We start from the raw sequence: 27,849 nt of genomic DNA, 5'->3' as shown, positions 1-27,849 counted from the left end.
CGTTTAAAAGTTAATTTACCGATATCCATTTCAAGTGGAAAATGCTTTATCTTTTGTGGAGCATTATTACTTAAAAACCACCAGCACAAATCAAACTTGAGTATGCAATTTAATCTGCAGAGAAAGTTTTTATGCAAAACAGATGATTACTTATTTGCGTAGAAAGCATATCTTTGAAACTATATAGCAGAAATAAGCTGAAAGCATTTTCTTGTGCCATCATCTCTTATTAGAGTAGGAAGTCTTCTCCTTGAGGCTATGCTTTAAGGGAATGTCAGAGTATTTCTGTTTTAATCAAAAGGAAATACCTACTTTATAATATAAATGTTAAATGAAAATATATTTAAAAACTTGTTTGTGTGGGGATATTAAGTAGTGTGTAAAACAGCCACTACTGTGGGCTAATTCTATTTTTTACAAACATGACACATATGCAAATGTATTTTATTGGTGCAACCTCGGCATAAGACTGCCGTTCAGAGCAAATAAACATGTATCGCATTTCTTTATCGAAATCAAATTACATAAGATTAAAAAATTACATAATTCTTAACTGACCTGGAATAGATTCCCATTTCATTCTTACTCGAAACAGCAACAGGGATAATAGATATTAGTGAATACATTGGTACAGCCAAGAAACAGTGACGATTTGATTTCATGCTTCTTTATTGGAACAGAAGTAACAGGGCATGGTGATTTGGACTCTGGGCTTGGCTGTGGAGCTGTGGTGTTAGCATTGCTGGAAGGCCAGTGTTAGGCCGCTGGACAGGAGCCCACACTGACTGCCCCACTGACCAGGGCAGCTTTGCTGAAGCTGACTTGGATATTGTTGACAGCCAGGTTTCTCACGCAACCCGTGTAGGGCCTGCTTGTGGGTAGGCCTTGTGGAATCAGGGATGCTGGAGGAAGAGGAGCAGGAGAAAAAACAACAACATTTATATAACTTTATTAAGTAGTTCTTCATCCTAATGTTTTATTGTTATGTATTGTTATGTTGTAAGTACTGAACGTGTTACCATAAAGGTTCCCCAATAACACACAAGCTCTATTTTATACCACACTGGAAAACAATAGTAACTGGACATTTATAGGTGCCACTGACCTGGGGCTCCACCAATAAACACAGGGGTCCTGATGTCTGCCGCTTGGGGGTTGAGGGGACCCACAACATGGTTCACCTCAGAGTCCACATCAAGTTGCACAACATTGGAATCTCGGATCACTAAAAGCAGAAGACAGAGAGACAAAAAACATCCACATAATCAGCACAGCTCCTACTATATTTTAATTTGGTTCAATGCATAGGGAGAGAGTGGGGATAAGTCTTTGGGTGCAAAAAACACACTGTTGACAGATAATAAATAAATAGTACTTTGTGTTTTCAAAAAACCTTATTTTCTTCTTAATGATTTTGCATTATGACAAGTGGGCTTTTCCTTGGGGATTTAAATAAAGTCTCTATTTATCTTCGTCATGCTGAAAAACAAATGCACGTTTAAAAGTGTGTGTGTGTGTGTGTGTGTGTGAGAGAGAGAGCATCTGTGAGCTGGTATTACATATCACCACACCTGTGATTCTGTGCCAGCTGCCGTCACAGATACCCTGCCTTGGAGACACGCGTGTGGAAAACTCACGGATTCCATTGTTCACTTGGACCACAACCTGCAATGGCAATTAATCATTTGTAAATCTAAAATTATGAATAAATGAGGAAAGACCATCTATATTTATTTTATGTGTGTGACAGGTATGTGTCTGTATGTGTGTATTTAATAGTTTCTTCTCACCTCTCCTTGGTGAATGTACATGCTGACATACTCTCCCTCAGCAGTGTAGACATGCAGTAGCACCCCAGATGCCACACGAGGGCGCACCTCCATCACCAGCTCAAACTTCAGCCCCAGGTTGAAAGAGACATCTGAAGGGGGATGAGGGGGGAAAAAACGGGTCACAGGCAGCCTGTCCCAATGCTGAACCTCACCTCTCACGCCTCCGACCCGGAATGCTTTGCAGTGCTACGGCGACGGAAGCATGCGCACGTGTGAAACTCAGACGGCCGCGGCAAGGTGTGAAATTTTTTCCGAGCTTATTCGACAGCTGCAGCTCTGCTCTCAAGGCCTGGGGGTCCAAAGCTATCCATCCTCGCCCCTTCGCTTCCCACCAATCCAGATTTTTTCCCCCGGCAATGGGGGGGATATCAAGTTGCACTTTTCTAATGAGAGCCTCTGTTCCCCCTCTCAGCTGTGGGCCCGTGCGGTTTTGTATATTTATGCTCGGGAAATCTGAAATGTCAGGTGACACGCATCAGGCAAATTGTTTCCAACTCGGCCCCCGCTAAATCAGGGCCATGAAAAACAATAAGCGTAATTCAAACGGTACTTTCATTGCAGCGAGAAGCACTACAGACCTTCTGTACAACATTTGTCTTCAGTGCAGTTTTTCCCATTTTAAGCAAAACATCCTAGTTCAAAGCAAGCAATCCTCAAGTCTTCAGGGGGAGTCATATCACACCATGATCTTTTGGTTTATGTTCATCTTGGAGTAGTCTAACCTCTGTCTGAGGATATGGGATTAATTTCAGTTTGGCAGACAGAAAGCCGTGCCTTACCCAAAACAACGTATCCGCCCTCCTCCGAGAAGTAGGACCCAGGTTCCGAGGGCCCCTCGAAGCAGGGGGTGACTCCAAAGGTCTGTGACACGGAGGTCAGGCCCTGGCCGTTGAGCTGGGCATTCCTCACGCAGCCGGTAAAGCTGTACACAGAGTTCCTCTGGGGAGAGAGGGAAACAGTGAATGAGGGATGAGTGTATTTCCACGACCGAGATGAGAGAAATGGCTGTGTATAAATCTCCATGTGCAAGATAAACAGGACAAAGACAAATCATTGGCAGATGGGTCCATTTTCCCTGTGCGGTTCTTCAAACGCAGTGCAACAGTTCATACCAGACCTGGGTCAAGTACGTGTTTTAACCCTTTGAAGAGAATTTTTGGAACATTTATTTAAACTCCATTGCTTTCAATTACCAGTAGTGATTGTTCAGCTTTAGAAAGTTCAGTTAAGAACATTCTAATCACATATTTAAATAACAGGGTTAAATACTTTAATACCATATGTTAATATAATTCAGATGAATGCTGGTGCATATGCTGGTAAAACTGGAAAAAACTAAAGATCCTTCACATTTGTTACTAACCAAAATGTACAATCATATGAAAGAAGAATACTGTTCTCAATATTGGTGAGAATTAATTTTCTTTAAAAATTAATCTGCAGGATCTGTTAGAATATTTCATATAATTATTTGACCCAGGTGTGTTTCCTACACACGTCCTGCTCGGGTGCCTGTTCATATCTTCTCAGAGTCTCTGTACCTGGATGTTTTTCTGGGCCCTCCCGGGGGGGACCCCGCCCACATAGAGGGGCCCGCTCACGTGCCAGGAGACGTTGGCACCTTGAGCCCGGTCCTCCAGCACTTTCAGACCGTCGATAATTAATCGTCCCACGTTCCCATCGCGGGTAAAAACAACCTGCAGGAAGAGAGTAGTTACAGGTCACCGAAAGCCCACCCTGAATAACTTACGGGGGCGACATAGCTCAGGAGGTAAGACCGATTGTCTGACAGTCGGAGGGTTGCCGGTTCAAACCCCGCCCTGGGCATGTCGAAGTGTCCTTGAGCAAGACACCTAACCCCTAACTGCTCTGGTGAATGAGAGGCATCAGTTGTAAAGCGCTTTGGATAAAAGCGCTATATAAATGCAGTCCATTTACCATTTACGGGCTGAGGTGTGCTTGCATTGCAAGCATATGGACATCAGATCAGTCAAAAAACACCTCGTGCTTACATTGTGCCACATTCCATCGTTGTATTTCTCATCACTTTTGATCTTGATTTTGTTGCTTCCCACGTTGAAGGTGTACACCAGTTTCCCGTGGGCCAGGAACAGAGCCATGTAGTTGTCCTCTGCCTGGTCCGAGACGTAGAAGATGAGGCCGAAGGAAGAGTTCGTCTTCAGAGAGAGGGAGAAGTGGGACCTAACGGCGACAACAACACAACAAGACTAAGATTTACTGCCAGCTATAACTTTCTGAGTATATTAATAATTTACTCATCTTGGGAATGTGGGTAAAATCTACCCACCCTTTAAGGTGGTGGAAACACACACAGAATGTTTGAGCAGAATTCTCGATTCACAGTTCTTCAGAAGGTGCTCAGAGACTTGCAGACAGGATGTGTCTGGGATTGTTTGTGTCATACAGAATACCCGTGGCTTCCCAGCAGACTGACCTTTCACTGAAGGATTCTGGGATGTCCATGTACTCCTGTCGACTGTTGCTGGTGCCCCCATAGTGGTAGGCATGGCGAGTGGCCCGAGGCTTCTGGGAAAGGTAACAAGGCGTGGCCTCGATCTCTGGTGAATCCAGTGGGTCGATCTTCACCCCTACTGGGACTTCAGGCTCACTAGACTTATCTCTGCTCACCTGGGTAAGGAAAATGTCTGTCACTCAGAGCAGGATTGTTTTAGAACTTTAAATAAATATTATAAGTAAATGTGCTGAAAAACATTTTGCAATTACTTGCAATATTCAGTAGATGTTTTCAGTTCTCTCTTCAAATCCAATCAAAAACCATACTGAAGCCTCTCTTCTTGGTTGAATATAACAACATTTTGCTATCCTAATTTAATATCGGTCACAGGTTTGTTTCCTGAGTAGGAAACATTTGTTTTTCGATTCCATAGTACCCTTGAGAAAGGTACTTGTATTGCTTCAGTATACAATATATCCAGCTGTATAAATGGATGTAATGTTAATAATATGTAAAAAGTTGTCTAATTTGCTCTGGATAAAGTGTCTGCTAAATGCCTGTAATGCAATAATGTGTTATAAAATGACCTGCCCATAAGTTCATACACACTGGGAAAACTCTATAGGCGTCTGAGGGAGCATTTTGCCTGTTCAGTGTCCTCTTACCTTCCTGGAATGTCCCTGCTTGGATTTGGAGGAGTTTCTGCTCTGTTTCACATGCAGCGCTGCTGGCGGTCGCTCCACGGGGCAGTCTTGAAGGGAGGCCTGGACATTCTGCGAGTACCTCTGGAAGTCCTCTGGCTCGATGTCCCTGTCCTGCCTGTGGAGAGAAACACAAAGCCGCCGAGTTTTGGAAACTCGCTACGTCTTCAGGGAGATGGTCTCCACGTCCTTTCACCCTGAGCCGAGCGGAGCTGGGGATATGCGCTTACACAGCAGAGCAACCCCGTCTCCCGGGTAACGGAGCCCACATCTCCATACAGTACATGCAGTTCTTTTTGTGCACTTGGCTTCAGTCCACTCAGAGATACTGTTGGCCGCTCCATAATCAGAGGCAGAGACGAGTAAACAGCAATGCAGGAAAAACTATTTCCCGCGACTTCAAATGCAGATTTATCTTACATTTCCAGGACTACTTTGATGGAATTATTTTGCTGTGCTTAGTCTCGTGTTCTTTTGTTCAACATTCTCAAAATCAGATTTTTTAAAAGTCTTTTTTAAAATGAGGTTTTTGGTTCTGTGTGTTGCACAGTGATCCCAATCGGCAACCTCAGCTGTGTGAGTTGTCACCTGCTGATGTAGGCGTAGCTGATGCAGCCCGTGAAGTTCCTGATGCTGCTACTGGGGGAGCCTCCGAAATAGAAGGTCTTCAGTGTTCCGGTGGACGACTGAGACGAGGCTGCGTGATTCTTCTCCTGTTTGTCCTTGTCATCGATAACCAGTTGATACCTAGAAGAATGAAGTCATACTGCATATATTATCTCAGTCAGTACTTTTGTTGCCATATATATTTATTTCCTGTGTAAAAAACTAAGAAATTACTTTAGACTTTTTCAAAAGCCAGCAGACTTACTTTTGCTTAGTCACTGAGGCCACCAGGAAATGGGTGCGTCCGTCATTGTAGTGCTTCTTGTGCGACTTCACCTTGGTACTCCTGGAGTTCAGCACCACTGCTCCATTCTCCAGTGAGATGGAGAACTCGTCAGCCTGAAACACACAATGCAGAGCTCACAGCTATTGAATTTCACAAAAGAGAACAGATTCATGCACAGTACACAGGCATCATCATACCCCTTCGTTGTGGTAGAAGAGCAGGCCATTTGGCTCCAGTGTTCGGAAGTTGAGGCCTCCCTCGAACGTGTCAAAGGGGGAGATCTTCGCTGAGGATCCCAAAAAGCCGTCCCCAATGAAATAAGCTTTGCGGGACATCTGGCAGAAACGCAGTGGAAACACAGAAAAATGTCACTGTCCTGGGGTTTAGAGTTTTGCTATTTCTTTTGAATTTTTTGATTAGGTGAGCTGAAAATATGAAGACTCCTGAAAATATCTGTTGTAGCAGCAACAGATATTTTATGCAATCCAAATGGGTCATAATTGTAGACTGGATTGTACACATAAAACACCTTTGTGGGCAGCTCTGTAAGATTATGGTTGTAGGCTGGGTTGCACAAATGAATGACCATTGTGGAAAGTTCTTTAGAACTATATTTGTGGCTGAATTCTACATACAAAAGACTCCTCTGGACAGCCATTGCTGATTCCAATAGTGCCAGGCTCCTCCAGCAGATTGAAGTCTTTCTTCTGGAACTGGAAGCCCTTCACACAGCCCTTCAGGCCCACCAAGGAGGAGAACTCTGGCCTGGAGGAGGATGGGAGTGGATACACAGGATGTGACAAAACCGCAGCCACAAGAGACACATGACTATTTACTGTCTCTCAATTCAAGGTCAGCAGTAACTGTGTTAATACTTTTGCATGAATTGGAAATTACCTGGAGAGTAAAATGCTCGAGGGTGCACCTCCAATGTAAATATCTGAGAAGGGCAATGTTTTCTTCTCACTTTCCATTGATTTGACATGACTTCTGTCCACCAATAAGATGATCTTCTTTGAATGGTGGTAAATTATCGACACCTGGAAAGGAGGAAAGTTCAGTTTGCTTTCTCGCTTAAAATACTGTATCCACCCGCCACTATACAGAGCCATGCAGTGTGGTGCTTTACCTCATGGTATCTGGCATCATTGATCTGCAGTTTTGCTAATTTGCTCTCCATTACAACCGGCCCGCTGCTGAACCCAAAGTCATAGATGAGACGCAGGAAGCCATTTTGTAGCTCCAGCACAAAGAAATTGTCCTGAAAAAAAGAGCAAGAGGAGTTGCCTCCGCTTACTGCACATGCTCAGTGCACAAAATCAACAATATCATCATCAACATCAGTTTATACTGGAATGGTTTCAAAAGAAAGAAGAGTCCATATGCTTTCTGTTAATATGTCTGGCAAGACACAAACAGTCATTAATCAGTGTGGTTCCTCTTTAAACACACTTAGATCAGGGCTGCAGTGTATCTCAGGCAAGAGAGCCATTTCGACAGCAGTTAAATGCAGTTTACATACTGTGTAATATACTGCAATAGGATAGCATATAAATATAAACATGCTATAGATGTAGCATAAATGCACATTTACAAAGTTTACCTCATTGACCATCAGGAAGAGGATGCCGTTGTTGGCCACCGTTCGCACTTCAATGTCAAACCTGGTGACGATGCCAAACTTTCCTCTCCTCTCAATGTTGTTGACGAGCGCATAGCCTGTGCCATCGAACATATAGCTGGCCACCCGGCTCTGCGAGAAGGCCAGCTTGTACCTGGAGGGACAGGAAGTCAGGGAGGCAAGATGACAGGAAGGAGTAAATATGACGGAGAGTACCAAAAAAGAGATTCTTGGTTCTCATGACCTTATCAGTGGGTTTCTGGTCCACCTGACCAAAACATTCAGTCGCTTGTGTTTGGATGATGATATAGTGGCGTCTGTAACCTCTTTAAAAGCAGAGGTCAAATGAGGAGTCTTAGGAGACCATCTGAAGTTTGTCTGAGCATTTGGGGTTAAGAGGAGGTTAACGTGACACCGTGTCTAATTGACACTGACGTGACACCTAGGAATGCATACACCCACTGCCTACCTAGAAGGCACCACCCACATCTGTTAAATGAATCAAATAATTTTAAATAAATGCACATGAGCTATGGTGGATGCACTGTTTTAAAGTCACGAAGAAGAGTAAATAAGATATACAAACATTTTAGAGCTGTTTGTAAAACTGTGTGTTTCACAGTCTGCTATTCTGACCATCACCAGGGCTAAAACAAACAGGAAAGAACTACCCTGTGTGCTTGAAGATTGTCTTTCCATTATGGGATGTACTGTGGGTAGAGTATACATCTCTTATTTGAACCCATTTCAGTGGATTTCACATAAATGCATTCACGTGGTGGATGTGATGGAACAAAAAAAAAAAAAAGGGAAGCACGTCACCTGGGACAAGGTGAATCGGCGACGACGTCCATTTTGTGGGTCTGCTTGAAGTTATACAGGCTGATGACGTCGTTGTTCATGGAGCCCATCTCGATGCAGCCCACGAAAGAGGGCAGGTTGAGCGCGGTGGGCAGCTAGACACAGAGGAACACAGTAAACGCCGTATCCCGCGGCGCACAGCAAGTTTATTATGAGCAGGGCCAGCCACGCGGGGGGCCGCTGCGGGCTCCTGAAAGCTGACACTAACGGCTGGGAACAGCAGCGTGCGGGCGGCCTTCAGAACAAAGACGAAAGACACGCAGTACCTTGAAGTCCGGGGGGACGCCGCCCACGTAGAACACGGCGTTCTTGGGGTCCAGGTCGAACAGGGATTCGGTGCCGTAGGCCACGCCCTTTTGGATGAACTTCTGCTCGGCGGTGCTACTGAGGCTGGGCACGGTCAGGAACAGTTTGCCGTGCTTTCCGAGCCTGGTGGAAGAGACAGAGGAGCACAGTGGAGCCCCCGTGTCACACCAAAGAACCCCTGACTTCTGTGGTGATGTGTGGTCAGATTCCTATGTGAGCTGACAGACTGTTGTGCAAAAGCCCCTTGTGCAATGAAAATATATTGCTGTTATATGTAAATATATGCATTGAAAAAATACTTCAATGCATTGAATAATATGTCTGAATATATGGTGGCACATATGTTTAAGTAAAGTTGAACATATCAGAAAGCCTTCTAATGTCACTGAAAATGACAAATCAAAGAACGGAAATATATTGGTTCTCTGCCCATGGAAAAATAAAGGTGACAGATGATCAGATTCCTCCATGCACAGATTAACAGATGCCAGTGTGTACTGAAATACATGTTCCTGTTTATCCTGAGTGCCTTGTGCGCCGACGGAATAACATCACCAAAGAAAGGACTGTGTGTGGTGTCAAAGGTGGGGACACATTACCTCTCCACCTTGACCAGATTGAAGAAGGGGGGCCACGTGCTGACAGGCTTGGAATTCAGGGAGATTTCCACATCCTCGCCGCCCAGATTGTAGATGTACACCAGGTGGTCATTCTTTATGGCAAGGCCCATGTAGTCTTTCGCTCCCTTTTATGAAGGACACGAGCAAAATGTGAACACTGGTTATATGCACAAACACATAAATTAAATACCATGTAATGAATTGCAAGGGATCTGTGTTCACAGATTAGACTATCTATATTGATTCTGACTAATAATAACCTAAAAATAACAAGCAATCACTAAACCTTTAATTCAGCACATTTCTGAGGTGAAATGGGACCTAGTCCTTATGAGTATAGTGATCGAGTGAATCCTGTATTTGGCTATTCAAATAAATATAGAAATTAAATATATCTACATTTATATTTTTACATTAAAAATTGAATCATTGTTAACATAAATAATCTTAATCCTGAAAATGACACTGACATGATTCAATTGGCCTACGATGAAATGTGCATTTAAAAATAATTTTATACATGTACATTTTCCTATACAAAGCTGGCTAAATCACCAGAGCTGCCACTATTAAATATAACAGTGAAAATCCTGCTTCCATCACGTCTGTGTGTGTGTGCGTGTGTGTGTGTGTCTGTGTGTTTGTGTGTACACGAGGTAACGATAGTTATGCAAATCAGGCCCCTTTGAAGGCGGGCACACAATCGTCGTAGCCGTCTCTTGGAAACCCTTGAAAAGGAAACTGTCAGCTCTCAAAGACTTTTCCTGTTCTTGGGATCACAACAAGCTATTCATCTCCTTTCCTGTTTTATCTGGGCTGTCCTTGAGGCCCGCGCCTCTGAAGTGTGAATAGCTGATCTGGGACTCTGCGGCGCTCCGTTACCCCTCCCCCCCCACCCCCACCCCCACCCTTTCACACACGCGGAGAGCGGAGCCCTGACATCAACGCGGCCGCCGCGCTTTTGAGCCGCCCGCGGCGCCGCACGCTAGGGCCTGCTCACATTTCTGTTCCCCAGGTAGAAGACGAAGCGGTCCTTCGTGGGCTGCTTGTCCGGTTCCACCCGCACCAACAGGCTGAGGGAGGTGACCGTCTTCAGCTCCTCAAGGTTGTCGTGAGGCTGCAGCTCCACCGCAGACTGGCCGTTGAACTTCATCGACACTTGGACCTTGAGGGATAAACAGAGGCATTTTCTTTTAAACCCATGATTTCCATGGGATATGTTTTATCGCTGAACATTTATATTCTGAAACACTGCATTTGTGTATGATTTAAAAATGTCCGAGGGCCTTTAGAATCACAATTTTATTTTTGTGCCCCAAGAACTTATTCCAAATAAAACCCAGCAGTGCCACGAGTCATTCTTCCCATTGTTCAGATAGTTAATTTGTGCTCTCATTGGTTATCCATTTTATTTTAAGTTTCTCTGAATGCTCACATGCATTTTCATTGGCCAGATAGCTCACTTGTGTTCTCACTGGTCAAACAATCTATTTGTATTTTCACTGGTCATATTGTCAGCATGTTATCATTGGCCAGAAAGCCATTTTGTGTTTTTGCAGAGTATAGCTAGACAGCTGTATTTGCTCTTTTGGCCAGTGAACCTGTTTGGCTCCCTCATACCTTCTTGGCCACGCTCCGGGCCTGGGCGATGAGTTCTCTGATGCGTATGATGTTGGTGGACACGTTATTAACAGGCTTTTTCTCCTCCACCACACGTAGCTTGTCCAGCAGTTCTGGGACGAGCTCAGACAAGTTGTTCACTATAAACAAGACATCATTGTAGTGGTTGTTACGGTAGTAAAAATGTTTCAGCAATTCAATCGTAAAATTATAATACTGGCATATTAAATACAAAGCCCATACTAAATACTGGAAATTCACCAATATGTATACCACCTTTTTTGTACTTAGTGTCCAGTATTCAGATCACCGATAGCAATATGATCTTCTCTTACAACCCCCTAACTCTGACAATGGGCCAAAGTTTGGCTCTGCACATATTGGCACAGACACTGGCAAAAATTATGTGTTCAGATTCAGATTATGTGTTCTTACAGAAAGATAAGCCTGTAGCCAAAAAACAGTAAGAATATTTTGGTGAACAGAACGAGCAAATAAAAAATACATAAAATGTTACAATAACATAAAGATGTTACACACAGGAAAGTTGGCTGACAGCTGTCTCTGCTCTTCTGAATTACGGTACATTTACGACCTCTGCCTTCTACTGCGAACGCACAGGCGGGAATCATGGGATCGGAATGCGATGGCCTGCCAGCAGTCTAAAGCGATGATACTTCAAAAATCTCGAGTATGAGCGATCGCGCCCTCGGTTAAACGGGTCCGAAAACAATCCGGGGTCTTATCGCGTCGGGCCGGGGGCCTTGAAGCGTGTGCAGATGGACCTGTCGAGTGAGCGCGCGTGGGTACCTGCTTCCCCGGCCGAGAGGACGGCCTGGTCGTAGGCCGCGGCGGAGTACTCGTCGTTGTTCATGTTGCTGGACCACTGCTCCACCCGCTCCTTGATGGGGTTCACGCCCTGCAGGACCTCGACGGATCGGTTTAGGGTGCCCTCTGCCACCTCCTTGGTGAACTGCAGGCGCTGAGTCGTCCTGCCTGTGGATAGACATCCAGAACGCGAAGGTTCAGACCACAAAATAAAACTCTGAAACTGCCATTTTCATTATGTAAAAAAAGTGTACCGGTCCAACCAATCCCACATCTGAATCTGGGGTGAGAGCGGGGGCGTGATTAGTCGACCAGTTGTTCAGAGCAAGTTTGGGAGATATATCAAGATGAAACTCTAATATTTGGTTGGATCTACTGTGTCAAACAAAAGCACAATCTTCTACAAGGTTGACTTCTAAATATTTATTTGTAAAACCAAACATCTCATCTGGATTAAATTTTTTGGAAGAATCTTTTAAGATGTGTCTTTTAAGATACACACAACACAAGAAGATGAATTGTTTGTGTCATGCCTTCAAAAGACTTTCCGTGACATTAACCTCTACCATGACATACTGTACTGTAGTTCATATACATAAAACTAAACTTTACAGAGTACATAAAGTTATTAGTCCTTGGAAATGAAAATTTTTACAACCTTTCTGCCAACAACAATTTTTCATATATTTAAGTGTTTCACTCACCTTTCTCAAGTGCGTTTACATCATTTACTATAGTATTCAGTCTTTTCTTGGCATCCGCCATGGTCTCTTTTGTCTCCTCCAAATATTTACCGGTGTCAAGAACTGTGGAGTCTACCACTGGAAAAGCAAGTGTTAACATTAAAAGAAGCATTTTAGATATCTTTTAAATAACAAACTCTTTACCCATGTGAAAGATGGTTCATATTGATTGAGTAATTGATTCATAAAAAAAATTACCAATTTGATCAGAGTGCAAGCTGACAGACTCCTTGAAGAATTTGTCACTCTGTGCTTTCAGAAAGCCACGCTGTGTGTTGATTCCAGAGATGGCCTTAAATAAAAGAGAAAAGAGCATAACTGTCAATAAAAAAAGTTATTAATACAGAAGAAAGTCATGTGAAAATGTAATATAGAGTGATGCAGTTAAAATGCATAATATAGACAGCGTTTGTGTTAAAGGTAACCATCCCTGAAAGCTGAGATACAGAATAATTAAAAAATGATTTAAAGAAAAATACAATAAGATGGTGTTGGAAGCAAATGGCAAAATACAGTAAAGCAGACAGCTAAATTATAAGTCACCATCGCATCTTAATGAATGAATCCTTCAAAACCATGGATTTCAATATGCAAGTGGATATTCAACATCAAAAGTAGTTTTTGTCAAAGCAATACTTTGACACCAATGACATTGCTGTGACTGTGCCACAAACAGAGCACACTTACATCATCAGCTTTGCTGGATAAGTCAAGGGTTGTCAATGCAGTGGTGTTGGCCTCGTCAATGTACTTGATAATGTTGTCATACACGTTGGATGCATCGATGGCCTTCTGCACGAATCCATTGGCATCATTGTGTTTCAGGTTCCTGAACAAAGAAATAGGAACTTGGCTCTAATACACCTCAAGCCTCATTTTGTATCTTTGTTCATATATTCCACTCAGTGAATACAGTCACCTACAGCATGTGTGTGCATATGAACACAGAGGCAAATGCTCAGTTTCTGAGAATGAAAGGAAAAGAGCAAATGTGTTTTTCAAGATTAAAGCTATTAATCAAATTCACTGAACAATTCCAAGACCTGGTTCAAACATTCCATCTGTGGTGTTTGGTCTTGGATGATTGTGCTGTGGTATGTAGGATATTGTATTAGGCAGTTTGTGGTTCTGATCATGTGTACATGCATTGTGTGGTCTGTTTCATTGTGAGTTATGGCGTAGTGTGTGTATTTTTGTTGTCTGATGCAGCAGATGCAGTGGTGTGTGTGTGTGTGTGTGTGTTGGGGAGGGGGGTTTGTAGGGTGCATAACTAGATACACTGTGCCTACAGTGTGATGAAATGTGCAGTGAATCAGTGAGAATCTAGTGTGACGCAGTGCATATACTGTAGTATTGTGCTCACAGCTCCAGTTTATTTGCTAGTCTCTGCAGCTCCCGGGCCTGGTCAGTGGCTCTCTGGACGAGCTCCCTGTCGGCAAGAGACAGGTTCTGCGTTCTTTCCGTCAGGAGCTTGCCAGCTCCATCAATCGCAGCGTGGAACTGGGTCACATTCTAAAGAAAGCAATAATTCACAACAACACCTTATTTAACCCCATTACTCATTAAAGCACTTGCAATATTGAGAATTTATATGGCAGAGTTAAAAATCCACAGATAAGACAAAGCTAAAATCCACAGATAAAGAGGAACTGTTGCCAAGATGCAAGTCGTAATTTTTCTAAATTCTGGCTTAACACCCTACATTACACATGATGAATTAGACATTTCTTCATTTACTTTGGACTGTATTCAGTATTAATTCAGCTGTAACAGAGCTAAAAGAAGCAGTTGAATCTCAGGTACACAGCTGCACTGTGTTCCTGTTACTGAGGAGTCTTTACCTTCACCATGTCATCCATATCAGCAGATATGCCCTCTGTTTCGGTGATGAAGCCTCTGGCTTTCTCCAGGGTGTTATTCACTTCCCCGAATTTGTCCATCTGTACCTGTCTGTGGTTCTAGAGGGGGAGGGGGGGCATAAAAAGGATATTGTCTGCATACTGCTTAATGCTCTAAAAAATAAAAAAAGTTTAATGAGAACATATGACAAGAAAGAGGACATGGGATTTGATTACATCTCATTTATCATAAAGGTCACAACACTTTTATGCGCATTGCCTGTCTGTATGTTCTTACAAGAGTGAATCTGAAAAGTTCTCAGAAAAACATTTATATAAATACACTAATATAAGCATATGAATACATTGATTGTGATGCCTTTACTATGCCCTTATGCAATGGTAATTTATTAATATGTCATATAGCAAGAAATCCGAGCTTGTAATAATAAGACAAATGTATGCATATATTTGTTTATAAATTGTATGATGCCTTAAAAACATTCTGCAGTATTACAATACTATGTGAAGATCACTTGGCTGAAATACAGTCAAAAATTAGTAAAGCAAACAGTAAAAGTTTACCATTATTAGTATATTCTTCAAATAGTACTGTATATTCTATTCGAGCTTTGTCCGACCATAAGGAGAAGGAGACACCTGTGCACTCTATTTTTTTTTCTATATTCTAAATTCTGAAACTTTCTTTTGCTATTTTCTATTTGTTGGATAATCACAAAATATGTATAGAGCAAATAATAGTGCATCATTTCGTACAATTTTATTTAACATTAACCAGGAAAAAACCCCATTGAGACTGAAATCATAATACATTTTTAGCAGTAAATGTACCAAGGGTTAAAATTCACAGCTTATTCTTTTGTGTACATTATGTTATGGTTACCCACTTTCCACAGTTTATCTTTCACATTTTAAAATGATCTTTAATCTGCTGTAAGCAAACAAAGGTGTGGTGAACAGTAGAGATAATTAGCTAACCTAATTTTATTTAGCGCGGCGTCTTATTCTGCAATGCATTTTTTTCTGACCGAGAGCAGCAGTGGGATGTAACTGAATTTAGGGTGAGGTGCCGTCGCCCCTCTGTATGACCTCTGCATGTCAGTGTCTGTGCTTGTGCAGTCCAATCTCTGGCCGGGGTGGGAGAGCCCCAGATTAGGCTGAGGCCTTTTGTTTGCACAGCGCCCCATTCAGGCTTTTGAGTGATATGACACCAAAGACCCTGATAATGGAGATCTGACCACAGATAACCAAGAAAGCGGTCGAGTCATCAGCGAATGGAAACACAGTGGCTCGCTCAGGAATCTCATTCATAATCTACATGTGTGTGATGCCTATACGTGCATTGTGAGTTCAGTTTGATGATTTTTGTAATTGTGTAACTACAAAAAACTGTAATTGCGAATAAAGAACACTCACACACGTATAATTCAATTACAGGCAAAAGTTGCTTTTATACGGTTTATACAGTATTTTGTCTTCTGCAGATTCACCAGTCACACACTGCAGTTTGTTCTGCACACATTGTACGCACAGGTTATAAAGAAGTGAGGAGGAATTTGGCTGCACAGCAAAACACTCCACCCACCCAATAAATCTTAACAGTCTGCAGCAGTTGTTCCCATGAGCCTGTTTTCTCCTAAAACATCATAGGTAACGGACTTCCTGGCTTCCTGCAGCCCCAGCGAACGAAAACAATCCACGCAGGACTCAGTGCTTTCACATTTAAAAGGAGCGATAAAGCAGGACTCCTAAAAGCAGGAGTGATAAACTCAGTACTCTAACAGTTTCAGATCCCCATGTATAATACCTCAGCTCCCAAGCAGAGGCTCACTGCCACGGTGTGTCACATTTATTAAACGTGTTGACTAACAAGGAGAGCTAAAAAGACGGGAGTTAAAGGGGAGGAGACCGGACTCAGGGAGGAGGCATTTCAGGACATTCGGACAGTTACCTCACTGTTGTGGAATTTGTGAAGGTTGGCTCTGTTCTTGGCCTCGGTCTGACGGATGGTGCCCGTGGCCTTCTGGAGGAGGTCCTGGGCATCGGTCAGCTTGCCGCTGAACCCGGAGAAGCGATCTCGCACTGGAGACAGACGTCCCTCAGTGCTGACCAGCTTCTTCTCCATCTGGCGGACACGTCTGTACACTGGAAAACATACATTTATAAATACATGAGCAAATACAAAAATATGCACATACATGTGTGCATACCACACATTCATTTGCATAAGTACGTATGCACACTTGCACAAACACACACATGATGCACATACTGTATATGCATGCACATGAGTGCACAGACTCGTGTATCACGAGTATGTGTGTGCATGCCCACAGACACGCAAGTGAACACACGTGCTCCTACATACTGTACACAGTAATCCGTGTAGGAAGAATTTAAACCTTGAGGTGAACCCACCCCACTACTTGATCTACAGTCTGAAACCTCCCTAACGCATTTCTCCCATCTCCCACAGATAGAAGGTTGCCAAGACAGAATCATGGATGAGGTGCAAACACAGACACACACACAAGGAGCAAACACACACGCACATGTGTGTGCACACACACGCACATGCGCGCACACACACATATACACACGCACACAGTCACACACACACACACACACACACACACATTTTTAGCCTGCATCTCTTGCTCTGAACCCCCTAAGGCCTGCACTCTGCACTCACTCTCATGGGCTGCGGCCGACTCTTCGGTTGTGCTGGGCTCTTTCGGGGACAGGTCCAGCTTCCTCATCCTCTTCACCATGTTCTCCGCGTCGGCGGTCTTCTGTTTGACCACCTCGGGGTCGACGTCCTGGTGCACGCTGTACAGCTCCCAATCGCTGATCATCTCTGGGTCAGGGAGGGAGCAAAGCCTCAGTATCACGGCAACAGAGATCTTAGGAAGGCAGCAGGCTCCAGATAACAGGGGATATACAGAGATACTGGCCCGAGTTTCATAGGTGCTTTGCCTTGACCTTTTGCTCAAGCCCGTCTCAGGGCCTGGACTTTGTGAACATTTAATGACGTTCATAACCACGGAAAAACAGACATTTTAATTTAGTGCAACAAGAAGAAAAACATACAGTAACCATAACGTAACGTAGTGAAATTTGTACAAGATTGACATATTACTTTCATGTGTGGTGGAAATGTACAACGATCTTTTAAATTGCAAGGCATATTTTTAGTCTGAAAGTAATGTAGAGCTGGTGCTTTACCCTCTATCACCATGTTGAGTGTTGTCAGATTTTTGGCCAGCTCATCTGCCAGATTGAAGCTCTGCAGGGTACCGTTATCCACTGCGTCTCTCAGAGTCTTCACTCTGGTCTCCTGACACAGTCACCAAAGCAGAAATAAACATTACAGACTCACCAGGGAAAACACAGACTAAAAAAGGCTTTACAGCTTTTTATTCGCCTTCATGACAAACCCTTGCTTTTTGCACCCTGTAGATGTCCTAACGTCATATGGAATCTGACAAAAGACCTAAAGTGCTTAAAGTGTGGCATAATGCTTGGAGTAACGGACTTGAGTCAGACGGAATATGAGAAAAAGTGTATTTTGTCTGAATTTATGCTGGGAAGTACAGTTCTATAAAGAGCCCTCAAATAATAACTGTGTGTGCAGTGGATCTTTTACTTTTAAGCCTATTAACAGCGTAGAATTAGAGAAAATAGAAATAAACAAAGTAGATTTGAACTGGGGAAGCTCGCATTTGTGCTCTCCTCAGGAGTTGGTCCTGTATTCATGGAATAACTCTGGGCAGGAGACCCTTTGTGTATACGGGCCCAGGAGTCGACAGACCTTCTTTCCCAGCCGGTTCATGTCAGACACCAGAACAGCTGTGGCCTCCTCCAGTTCACCCGTCTGGGTTCTCATCATCTTCGATTTATTCCTCCACCCCACAAATTGAGCCTGTCAATGAAACAAAACAAACACCATTTAGTATCGTGCGTCCAGTAATCTAACCCACCAATGCATTTTGACTAATATATAATGCTAACCACTAACATGTATCATTACAACAAAAAAAAAAACCTTGCCCCATGGGTCTCTTTTGATAGTGCTAAGCTTCTGGCCAGTCGATACCATTGCCAGAGTTCTGTTGATCTGGTGAAGGTATCGAAACAGCAATTGTTTACCTGCAGTCGTATTGCGGTGTAGTTGTAATACTTGAGGCGATCATTTGCAGCGGCTCCAGTGGAGATGTTAATGATGCTGAGTTTGAGTTGGTCGAGAGTCTTGTTGGACTGCCTTATGTCACCAATGAGGTACCATATACACTCATTGCAACCTGAAATTAGATATTTTCTGTTTGAGCCACCACATGGTTTAGAGGTCTAAACAGCAGGCAGAGGTCTTGCATTACAAATGCGTTTTTTCAAAATAATATGTAAAAGCATCAATATTGGAATTAACTGCCACTGTTTTGTTGGCTAAACACGCAGTTTTTAATAGAGTGAGGTGAATTTTTTTTTGCTTTGCTAAGTGCAGACTCACTGATGTTGCAGATGGTGTCCTCAGAGGAGACGGAAGTTTCCGGCAAACACTCCCCAGTGTGCATGTCACAAGGTCCGCCGTCACAGTCACACCCTGCATTTCACAAATGAAGCCGATTGGTCAAAGAGTGGGCCCCATGACGCCTTTCGTTCCCACAGTTTTTAATGGTTTCAGGGGATGTACAGTAGAGTACAAACGTCAAATATATGAAACCCAAAGAGGGTCACTTGGCTGAGAACCCTGTACATCTGCTCTACTGTCCGGCCTATAGCGAGGGCTTAGCGCTTTGGCAGCTGCGCGAGTAAAATGGAGGGGTCCAACGGTGATGTCACGGGATACTCGTCTGACTTAATCCCCCACGGTCATGTGCAGATGGCCCGAGGGCCACGGAGCTGTGGATATGCATTCCTGACATCTCCGGAGGAACGGGAGTGGGAATAAGACGCTACCACCAGGAGTGGGCTGGGGGGGAAAACTGGCAGAGTTCCAGTAATGCTGTCATATCAGCCTGGCCCCTGAGACAGTTCCGTCTGGGAGACTGACTGTCCTCAGCAGGCCTGGGAACGCGCTCGTACTCACTCTGGCAGCCCGAGCTCCTGTAGTTCCAGTGGCCGAGCTCGCAGCGCTCGCAGTGCTGGCCTCCGGCCCCCGGGCGGCACAAGCAGGTTTTGGTGAGGGGGTTGCAGGTCGGACGCAGCGAGGCCGCTCCGCACTCGCACCTCCGGCAGCCCCGGCAGCTGCTGAAACCGGAGTAGCCTTCCTGCAGTACACAGAAAACACGCGGATCACGTCTTCTTTCGTACGATTGCATGAGCATGTGATGCGTACGTTGTTTCACGCCAATATTTAATTTGCATTACATATATTGGAATTTTGATCTCGATGAGGTTTGAAAACACAAAAAAATGAATAAACGATAGGCTATACAGAGCCAATTTTTTTTAGCATTATCAGACCTTATCATCAAAATTAATTTTCAAATAAAAGGTATAAATGAAAGATCTGCATAAATGGTGCAAATGTTGGGGTCTGTCATTGGGAAGAACATTCCGTTCCTCACCTCACACTGGTCACAGAGCGGGCCGGTCACTCCTGGCTTGCAGTGACACACTCCTGTCCTGTCGTCACATGACATCGTGCCGCACTTACTGCACTGACACTCTGCAGGAACAGAGACACACTCACTCAATCTTTCATTCATCAGTTAAGTAGACAATGGTGCCAAGGAAATGCTACATGTTTAACACATCCTTAACCCTCAGATCCATGCAACAAGTTCTACCCATGCTGCAACTTCTGCACAAACCTTAACCTGAAACTTAATTCAACATTTTAAACTTTTCCTGTTACTATTTTGGTCTTTTTATTCATTTGGATTAAAATATCCCTTTTCTGACACAGGAATTATTTTTGAGTAAATTATTAATATGGTACAGATTACCTTATTCATTTTAAAATATCAAGACAGATTTTTTTATACCAATGACATTTAACAATGCTATTCTTACGCCGGAGATCACAAGAGGAAATGTATTGTCGGTCACACAAGGCCCAGCAGAAGAATTCAAAGCTTGTGACCTTGGAATAAGACTGGCATTCGCACAACACGTCCGTCCCAACTGTATAAACACGTCTAATGAATTTCCCTGCGTTTCATTTTGCAGATTACGCTCACACTGCCGGTTAATGAGACACACAAGGAAAACGTCTCAAACGAGCTTTGGGGGACAAAGGCAGGATACAATCTGCAGTTCGCCTGATGGAATTACCATCTGGGCAACCCCCCTTGGTGAACTTGGAGCGTGTGTTCTTAATTACAGTACTGGTTATCCTCTATATGCAGACGCTGGTAATGTAAGACCTGTCCACGCACCTCTGCAGTTCTTGGCGCTGATGGCGTCGCCGTAGAAACCCGGAGCGCACTTCTCGCAGTTGGCGCCCGCCGTGTTGCCCCAGCAGTTCACGCAGAAGCCCGTCCGGTTGTGGCACTCGTTGAAGATGTGGTTCGGGTCGGAGTTCCCATTGCAGTCGCACTTCTTACAGGAGTTGCCAATTACCATGGGGTTCCCGTAGTAACCAGGAGCACATCTAGCAGGACAGGGTGGAGGTAAGTAAGCATTAAGTGACCATAATGACAATATGGCCATTATCATGAATATAACGTTTTTCAAATCAGTTCATTTGGGGATTTTGAGATGTGTTAATTAGGGCCCTTGTATCATCGATGTTGTCATGCTGATTTGCCCCACTGTTACAATATTTGGGCTACATTGGTACAGTTTTTGGGCCCCATTGGTAAAACATTTGGGCCCCACTGGTACAGTATTTGGGCCCCACTCGTGCAGCATTTGGGCCCCACTGGTACAGTATTCGGGCCCCACTCGTGTGGTATTTGGGCCCCACTGGTACAGTATTCGGGCCCCACTCGTGTGGTATTTGGGCCCCACTGGTACAGTATTCGGGCCCCACTCGTGTGGTATTTGGGCCCCACTGGTACAGTATTTTGGCTGCACTCGTGTGGTATTTGGGCCCCACTGGTACAGTATTTTGGCTGCACTCGAGTGGTATTTGGGCCCCACTGGTACAGTATTTTGGCTGCACTCGTGTGGTATTTGGGGCCCCACTGGTGCAGCACTTGGTCCAGGTCCCCGTTGGCACTGACCTCTCGCAGTAGTGTCCCGCGTAGCCTTCCTGGCACATGCAGCGCAGCGCTCTGCCCCTCTTATCACAGTGCACAGCGAAGCTACAGGCACACAGTGGAAAAGAAGATGAATAAAACATCCCTTAAAACTGCTCCCCCCCTCCCTTCAGGTAAAATGGCCCCCTTCTCGGTCCTCCGACTTACTTGTTTGAGGGGTGCGAAATAGGGCAGGCGCAGGCTTTGCAGACGTGATGCCCCTCTGGAGAGACCTCTGGGACAAACCCATTCTGGCACCTCTCACAGAAATCCCCAGTGGTGTGGTCCCTACAGTCCTTCACCACAAGGCCAAAAATAGTCATGAATCCGCACATCCCATGATAGGGGTGGGGGGGGGGGGCGAGGGGGGTGGTTTTTACGCTCAGCGTTAATGCCCAAAGACAGCCCATCCCAGCATGACAGATTCAGGGAAATTCCTCCCTTCCTCCATTGGACAACCCCCACTGATCACATGTTACGCATCCCTCGTGATACACACACGTCTAACTCAACTCTGGCTGCCAGATGTGTGAAGTCCCTCAGACAAAACTGTTAGGACAAGTCAAATTTTAGTACAATTAACTAAACACTGTGGTCTCTCTCACAATTGCACAAAATCCATAACCATACCAAACATAATAAACATAACCTTGGCTGAAACTGGGGATGTAAACACGATACTCAGAAAATCCTACCTTTCATGGTAGAATTTTTTCTTTTTTTACATTTTGCAATAGTGTACTACTTAAAATAATGTAATAATAATTTAATTGTGGAAGAAACAGCAAAAAAAAAAAAAAAAAACAGAGAATGCAATTTCCTTTCATTAGCGAAATGACAGCATTACGCAGTGAGACTTACTATACAAATCCCAGTGATGTCTTCACAGCTGTCGGAATGACCTTTGCAGTTGCATGGCAGGCAGTTGTTTAATTCGCTGAGGAAATATCCTTTTCCACATACCTAAGGAGGGAAAGAAACTTTCGATCTTAAAAACAGACAAAGAACAGTAGACCCTCAACTTCACCATAACTTGACTAGCAAGGTTAAGACAACATTCCCCCCCCAAAATTTGCCCGTGTCTAGTGAACCATGAAGCCACGTGCAGGCAATCTTAAGATAAGTGGGCCAAAGTGCACCTGGAACTACGCCTTCAAAGGTTTAAGCTGGTCTTAGCTCCTGTGCTCACGGGGGCAGAATATTCTGTACCGATATCAAACACTTCATCATATAAGATTATGAAATATCACTCTGGTCTAGATGCAAAGCCTTGTGTAACCGAAAGCAGCCAGGCTTCTGAAACTTCCATACGTAAAAAAAGGCTGCATCAAGAACTATAATTCACCTCTGCTCTTGCTATGTGCATGTGATCGGTTAAATCAAATATCTACTGTAAATCTTTCTTTGAAGCTGCTGGTGCACCAGTGATGGTTAGCCTGTAAACAGTCAGTATGCATTAAACACTAAATTTGGTTTATTTTAACTTAAGAGAAGAGGGTGCATGGGGTTTAAAATTCTGCTAGTATATATAGTATGAGACAAGGTCCTCTTTGTGTAGCATGCCGGTTGATCCAGCTGCACTTCTGGAGACAAGGCTGCCTATCAGATGTAACATACTCTGTTGAGGCAAGACGTCTGGAGGACCTTCTTATCATCAGAACATCTTAATTTCCCTAAGTGACTGCTGACAGTTATGGCAGATTAGACAGCTCTCTAAATTTCCATTTCAGGAAAGGATACTTCACTGATTCATGGTTATGAGTACATCATGTAGCACTGAAGAGCACCTGGGGTGGCTATATGTGTTTAAAGAATTACGTGTTATTCTTGGGGTTGTGGTGAGAGAGATCTGTGTTATCTTTACAGATGTTTACTGTGTAAAATGACTTGTAGGTAGGTAGTCTGCTCTGTTTGAAAGGTGAAATGTCTTTAAAAAAATTAACTTGAGGTCTAAGTTTTCAATTCAAAATTTTCTTTGTGCACCTCAACAGACAATGCAAATTTATCAGTGCCAAACATTTCTCTGTAGTCTGTACTGTATACTTAACACTCACAGATGCATAGTTCTGCATATTTTGGTTAGTATATCTGTGTACCTGGGTGGTAGTGCATTGGCAGCCACACAGTGCCAGCTGAGAGCTAATCCTGACTCCCGTCAAAACCTCATCGAACAAATCCTCTCATCGCCTCCCGGTCATAACGCCACTGTGCCCACCTGCATCATTGGAACGCTCGGAAACAGATGGCCTCCCGTGTGCCCGGATATCCCTTCCTAATCCCGTGACCGACCATATTGGGCACGCCCGCGCAGGTGTCCACATAAAGACACTTTTCTCCCGCTCGGTTTTTTTGGTACGAGTGAGGGGCACAGTGCGGGCGTTGATCTGAGAATCTGAGAGAAGTCACGCCCCGGTCATAATCCTGAGCCGTTTCCTCCGCGGTGCTTGTGAACGCAGCCCAAGGCGCGGTTTTGCTACTGTAGTGCGATGTCAAAGGTCCGTACCCCCTAACCTCGCCCCCCCCCCCCCCCCCCCCCCCCCCCCCCCCCCCCCCCCGCCCCCGCCCGAGGGCCATCTGTGGCCCTATTTACAGACCGCTCCTTTCCCACAATGCCGCTTTGTTTTCGGGCCAGGGCTGAATGCGTCGTCCTGTCGCCTCAGGCGGTCAGTCGGAGGTTCATGTCGCGTTTGGTGTTTTTTTTTTCGCCGGGGCTCGGCACGCCTGGAATATGCGCGCGGTCGCATTTTTCGCGACGCATTTCGGCCCCCTTGATTTATTTGCTTTTTTTCGGGCCGCGGAGACAAAGAAACGGCTCTTGTCTGGACTAATGCGAAACATCCTGTGAACAGCCTTGCTCTCGTTGGCCTTTGTGGCGGTGCAGATTTTTCCTGTAACCCCTTCCTGCGGTTTTCCGGACTCACGCCGTAAAAATAAGCAGCAGCCCCGGACCGTATATCTGGATGGTTGATTAGGAATGTGAGCCATCGCTGTCATCCTGTTCACTACGCATGCGAACGCATGTTCACACTTGCAGAATGTGAAGTATGAACGGGGGGGACAATCAATCTTTTCTTCGGATATGTGAAAAGCTATCGGTGTTGCTTTGATTGTGATGTCGGACAGGACAACTGCAGCTAGGCTCGGGAATGGGAAGGCTGAAGGGGATGAGTGCGTGTGTGTGTGTTTGTGTGCGTGCGTGTGTGTGTGTGTGTGTTTGTATGTGTGTGTGTGTGTGTGTTTGTGCGCATGTGCGCATGTGTGTGTATTGTGTGTGTATGTGCGTGTGTGTGTATATGTGTGTGGTGTGTATTTGTAGGTCTGTATGTGTATGTGTGTGTATGGTTTGTGTGTGCGTGTGTGTGTGTGAATTGTGTGAGTTTGTATGTGTGTGCGTGTGTATTGTGTGTGTGTGTATGTGTGTGTCTGTGTATGTGTATGTGTGTCTATACGTGTGTGGGTGTGTGTGAATGTGTGTGTATGGTGTGTGTGTGCGTGTGTGTGTATGAATTGTGTGAGTTTGTATGTGTGTGTGTGTGTATGTGTATGTGTGTGTATGGTTTGTGTATGTGTGTGGGTGTGTGTGTGGTTTGTGTATGTGCGTGGGTGTGTGTATGTGTGTGTGTGTGTACTGTGTGTGTTGTATGTATATGCGTGTGAGTGTGGGGGGACATTGGGTTGACTGGTTGTGATGGTGCCATTTAATCACAGCAGAGGCAGGTCTGTTAAAAGCAGTGTTGCGGTGACCCCTGGGCATCATCAGGCATCTGCCAAGCGGTAATGAAGGCAGATAGGATCTCCAGCTGTGTGGAGTCTCCCGAACGACTCAACAGCTGGACCGTGTAAGACATCTGCGACTCACACAGCAGAGAATCGTGGGAAACTGGGGCACATGCTTGTGCTGAGCTGTCTGGAGATTTCCAAACCACATGCAAAACTTCATTCTGTCATCAACCAATCAGCTCAGATTGTCTTGCCTCGAATGGCTATTCCACTGTCATTGGCAGCTATGAACTACCCTTTCCAAATTTGCTTTGCTTTCTAAGTGTTTGAATCAGTCACAAATGTCCTTTGAAAGAGCCTTTCGTTTGATATAGTCCTAAACGAGACCAGTTCGTCGTACGTTAACCCTCAGAAGAAAGAGACGATTCTGACCCATTCCTAATTACGTTAAAATTCCATACAAATTAGAATATCTGTATCGTTCATCTGTGAATGCATACTGTTATGCGAGCTATTTCAATTCAGTGCGTGCCCACGAGCGCAAAGAACAAAGAACACATTCATCCTGCCCTAGCTGTGCTCTGTTCAGTGCGCAGTTTTTCCATAAGATGTCACAGCATTGCGCTTCCATTGGTCCCAACTCTTCCTCCTAACACTAGGCCAGGACATTGCTTTGAGCCTTCAAATGAGTACGCAATCATTTAAGTCTTGCAAGATTGAGCCTTTGCAACCGGACTGGAAGATTTGTGTAAATGGAGAGGGATCTTGGCAATAGCAAGCAGAGGGCTTTTACGCCCGCAGGGCTGTCCAAAACAAACACACCCCTCGGGTTGAGAGGTCATGGGACTGTAGAGTTATCATTCCCTTTCACATGCGAGAGAAAGTCTGCTGCATCCCTGCCCGCACCCCACTCCTCACAATGAGCCACAGATGCTTTGTTTACATTGGCTCTGCCGCAGAGAAGAGCCTTGGCCGGCTCTCTCGGCGAAGCCGAAGTCTGGTCGAACGCGGGGCGTGTTCGCGTCTTTCTTCCGCGGAGCGTTTCACGAACACCGACGGGCCACGATAACGAGACGCTAATCGAATTACAGACCGGCTACAACGGTCCTCCCCCGGTCGAGCACGGTCAAGAATCGCAAACTCTTTCTGCAGTTGACAGAGATAAATCCTTGAATCGAAATGTTAAACGCTAAAGCACTGTCTTCTGTTGCCCCCCGTTGTCATGCAAGTACTTGCAAGAATATGTAAAGCAGATTATTACTTCTGGCTGTGCTCTTCTGAGATTGTCGTCAGGCAGCGCAGAACAAAGAGCAAAGCAAAGTCCACACTTATGCTGTCTTGCTGTACCATTTTGCTAATAGTTAGACCAAGGGGGCCTCAGTCCTGCACGGGATCTATTCTTGGCGATGTTAATGGGGAACATTGACCCCCCCCCCCCCCCCCCCCACCCCTACACTATGAATGCGTCACCAGGTTTTTCCATGTTTCCTGTGCCCTGCTCGCTGTTGCTCTTTCTCCCTCCAGCTCTGCTCAACAACCGGCAGCTGGCTTCCATTACAGGACAGCCAGGTAACGGACAGACAGGGCCCCGGTCTACGGCTCCGAGCTCGTCCAATCACGAGCCACCCCTGAGTCAATGCAGCTGCGGACGCTGGGCCGTGAGATGAAGTCCCCGATCCTCAGAGCCCTCCTGATTCCCATTAGGGTAACCCCCCCCCCCCGCTACCCCCCACAGAGGAAACTCACTCTGTCTGTGAGGTACACCCTCCCCAGTCCTCCCACATTTAACCCGACGTCAAAAACAACACAGGCGGAGTTCATATGTTCCACACCTGCACTACAGGCATAATGAAAACACTCAAGTCCGAACCTAACTTCTCTGCAAAAAGCCTGCCTGCTTCCTTTTTAAACACAGTTTCTCTGGTGAAGAGACGTTACCAACCCACCCACGCCCCCCTTCACAGTAGAATATCCACTGTTAATTCAACTCTAACAGAGTACATTGTGAGCTCCAATAGGGACCATATTCACTCTGTACGAGTTGAATAAACACTGGATATTTTACCGTGTCACTCCCCTGCCCCCCCCAAAACAAACCCCCACTTTGACGAGCGGCTGCACCGCAGCAGCTGAACGGAAGAGAAAAGCGATCTTACTTTCAGCACCGTAGACTGCTGGCCCCAGAGTCCGGCGGCCCCCGTCCGGCAGACGAGCCGGGCGAGGGCGCAGAAGAAGAAGCACAGCGAGGGCAGGGAAAGGAGAGCCATCTGTTTGCGCTGGTCCAGAAAGCGCCGCGGCGCGGGTCCCCTCTGTCCGCTGGGCTGTGGTGCGGTGGTGTGTGGCAGTCGTCGTGCGCTGCTCCCTCGCTCCTCCGCTCCCGTCGGTTTAACTTTTCCACTGGCCCGACCCCCAGATGCGCCGCTCTCGCTCGCTCGTGCTAGCGCTCTCGCTCGCGCTCAGTCCAGCCCTGCCCAGCCAGCCCAGCCCAGCCCCTGTCCTGTAGAGCAGACTGTAAGCACTTCCTCCACACCCCCCACACCGCTCCACCCCCCACCCCCCCCCCCCCCTCCGAAAGAAAGGCCGGGC

General features: G+C 45.2%; 1 protein-coding gene across 1 annotated transcript; it reads right to left on the bottom strand.

Moving 5' to 3' along the window:
* Positions 1–92: 92 nt before the first annotated feature.
* lama4 (laminin, alpha 4) lies at positions 93–27,786 on the bottom strand. The gene is made up of 40 exons (XM_035422337.1): positions 27,420–27,786; positions 22,405–22,506; positions 21,712–21,839; positions 21,529–21,609; positions 20,740–20,954; positions 19,927–20,027; positions 19,446–19,626; positions 18,867–18,959; positions 18,509–18,660; positions 18,171–18,281; positions 17,585–17,696; positions 17,052–17,216; positions 16,311–16,504; positions 14,342–14,458; positions 13,864–14,012; positions 13,188–13,329; positions 12,699–12,792; positions 12,462–12,578; positions 11,740–11,925; positions 10,930–11,069; positions 10,310–10,474; positions 9,289–9,434; positions 8,650–8,812; positions 8,345–8,478; positions 7,505–7,676; positions 7,031–7,162; positions 6,799–6,941; positions 6,537–6,666; positions 6,099–6,236; positions 5,881–6,014; positions 5,598–5,756; positions 4,974–5,127; positions 4,288–4,481; positions 3,845–4,034; positions 3,374–3,529; positions 2,612–2,771; positions 1,791–1,921; positions 1,572–1,665; positions 1,106–1,225; positions 93–902 (listed from the first exon to the last, which is right to left on the bottom strand). The coding sequence occupies exons 1-40, from the start codon at positions 27,528–27,530 to the stop codon at positions 757–759; spliced, it is 5,652 nt and encodes a 1,883-aa protein (XP_035278228.1). The 5' UTR covers positions 27,531–27,786; the 3' UTR covers positions 93–756.
* Between the last annotated feature and the right edge of the window lie 63 nt (positions 27,787–27,849).

The sequence above is a fragment of the Anguilla anguilla genome, chromosome 6 (assembly GCF_013347855.1).
Source record: "Anguilla anguilla isolate fAngAng1 chromosome 6, fAngAng1.pri, whole genome shotgun sequence".
Classification (NCBI taxonomy): domain Eukaryota; kingdom Metazoa; phylum Chordata; class Actinopteri; order Anguilliformes; family Anguillidae; genus Anguilla; species Anguilla anguilla.
Note: the sequence above shows the minus strand (reverse complement) of the source record. Positions and strands in the feature narration are given on the sequence as shown.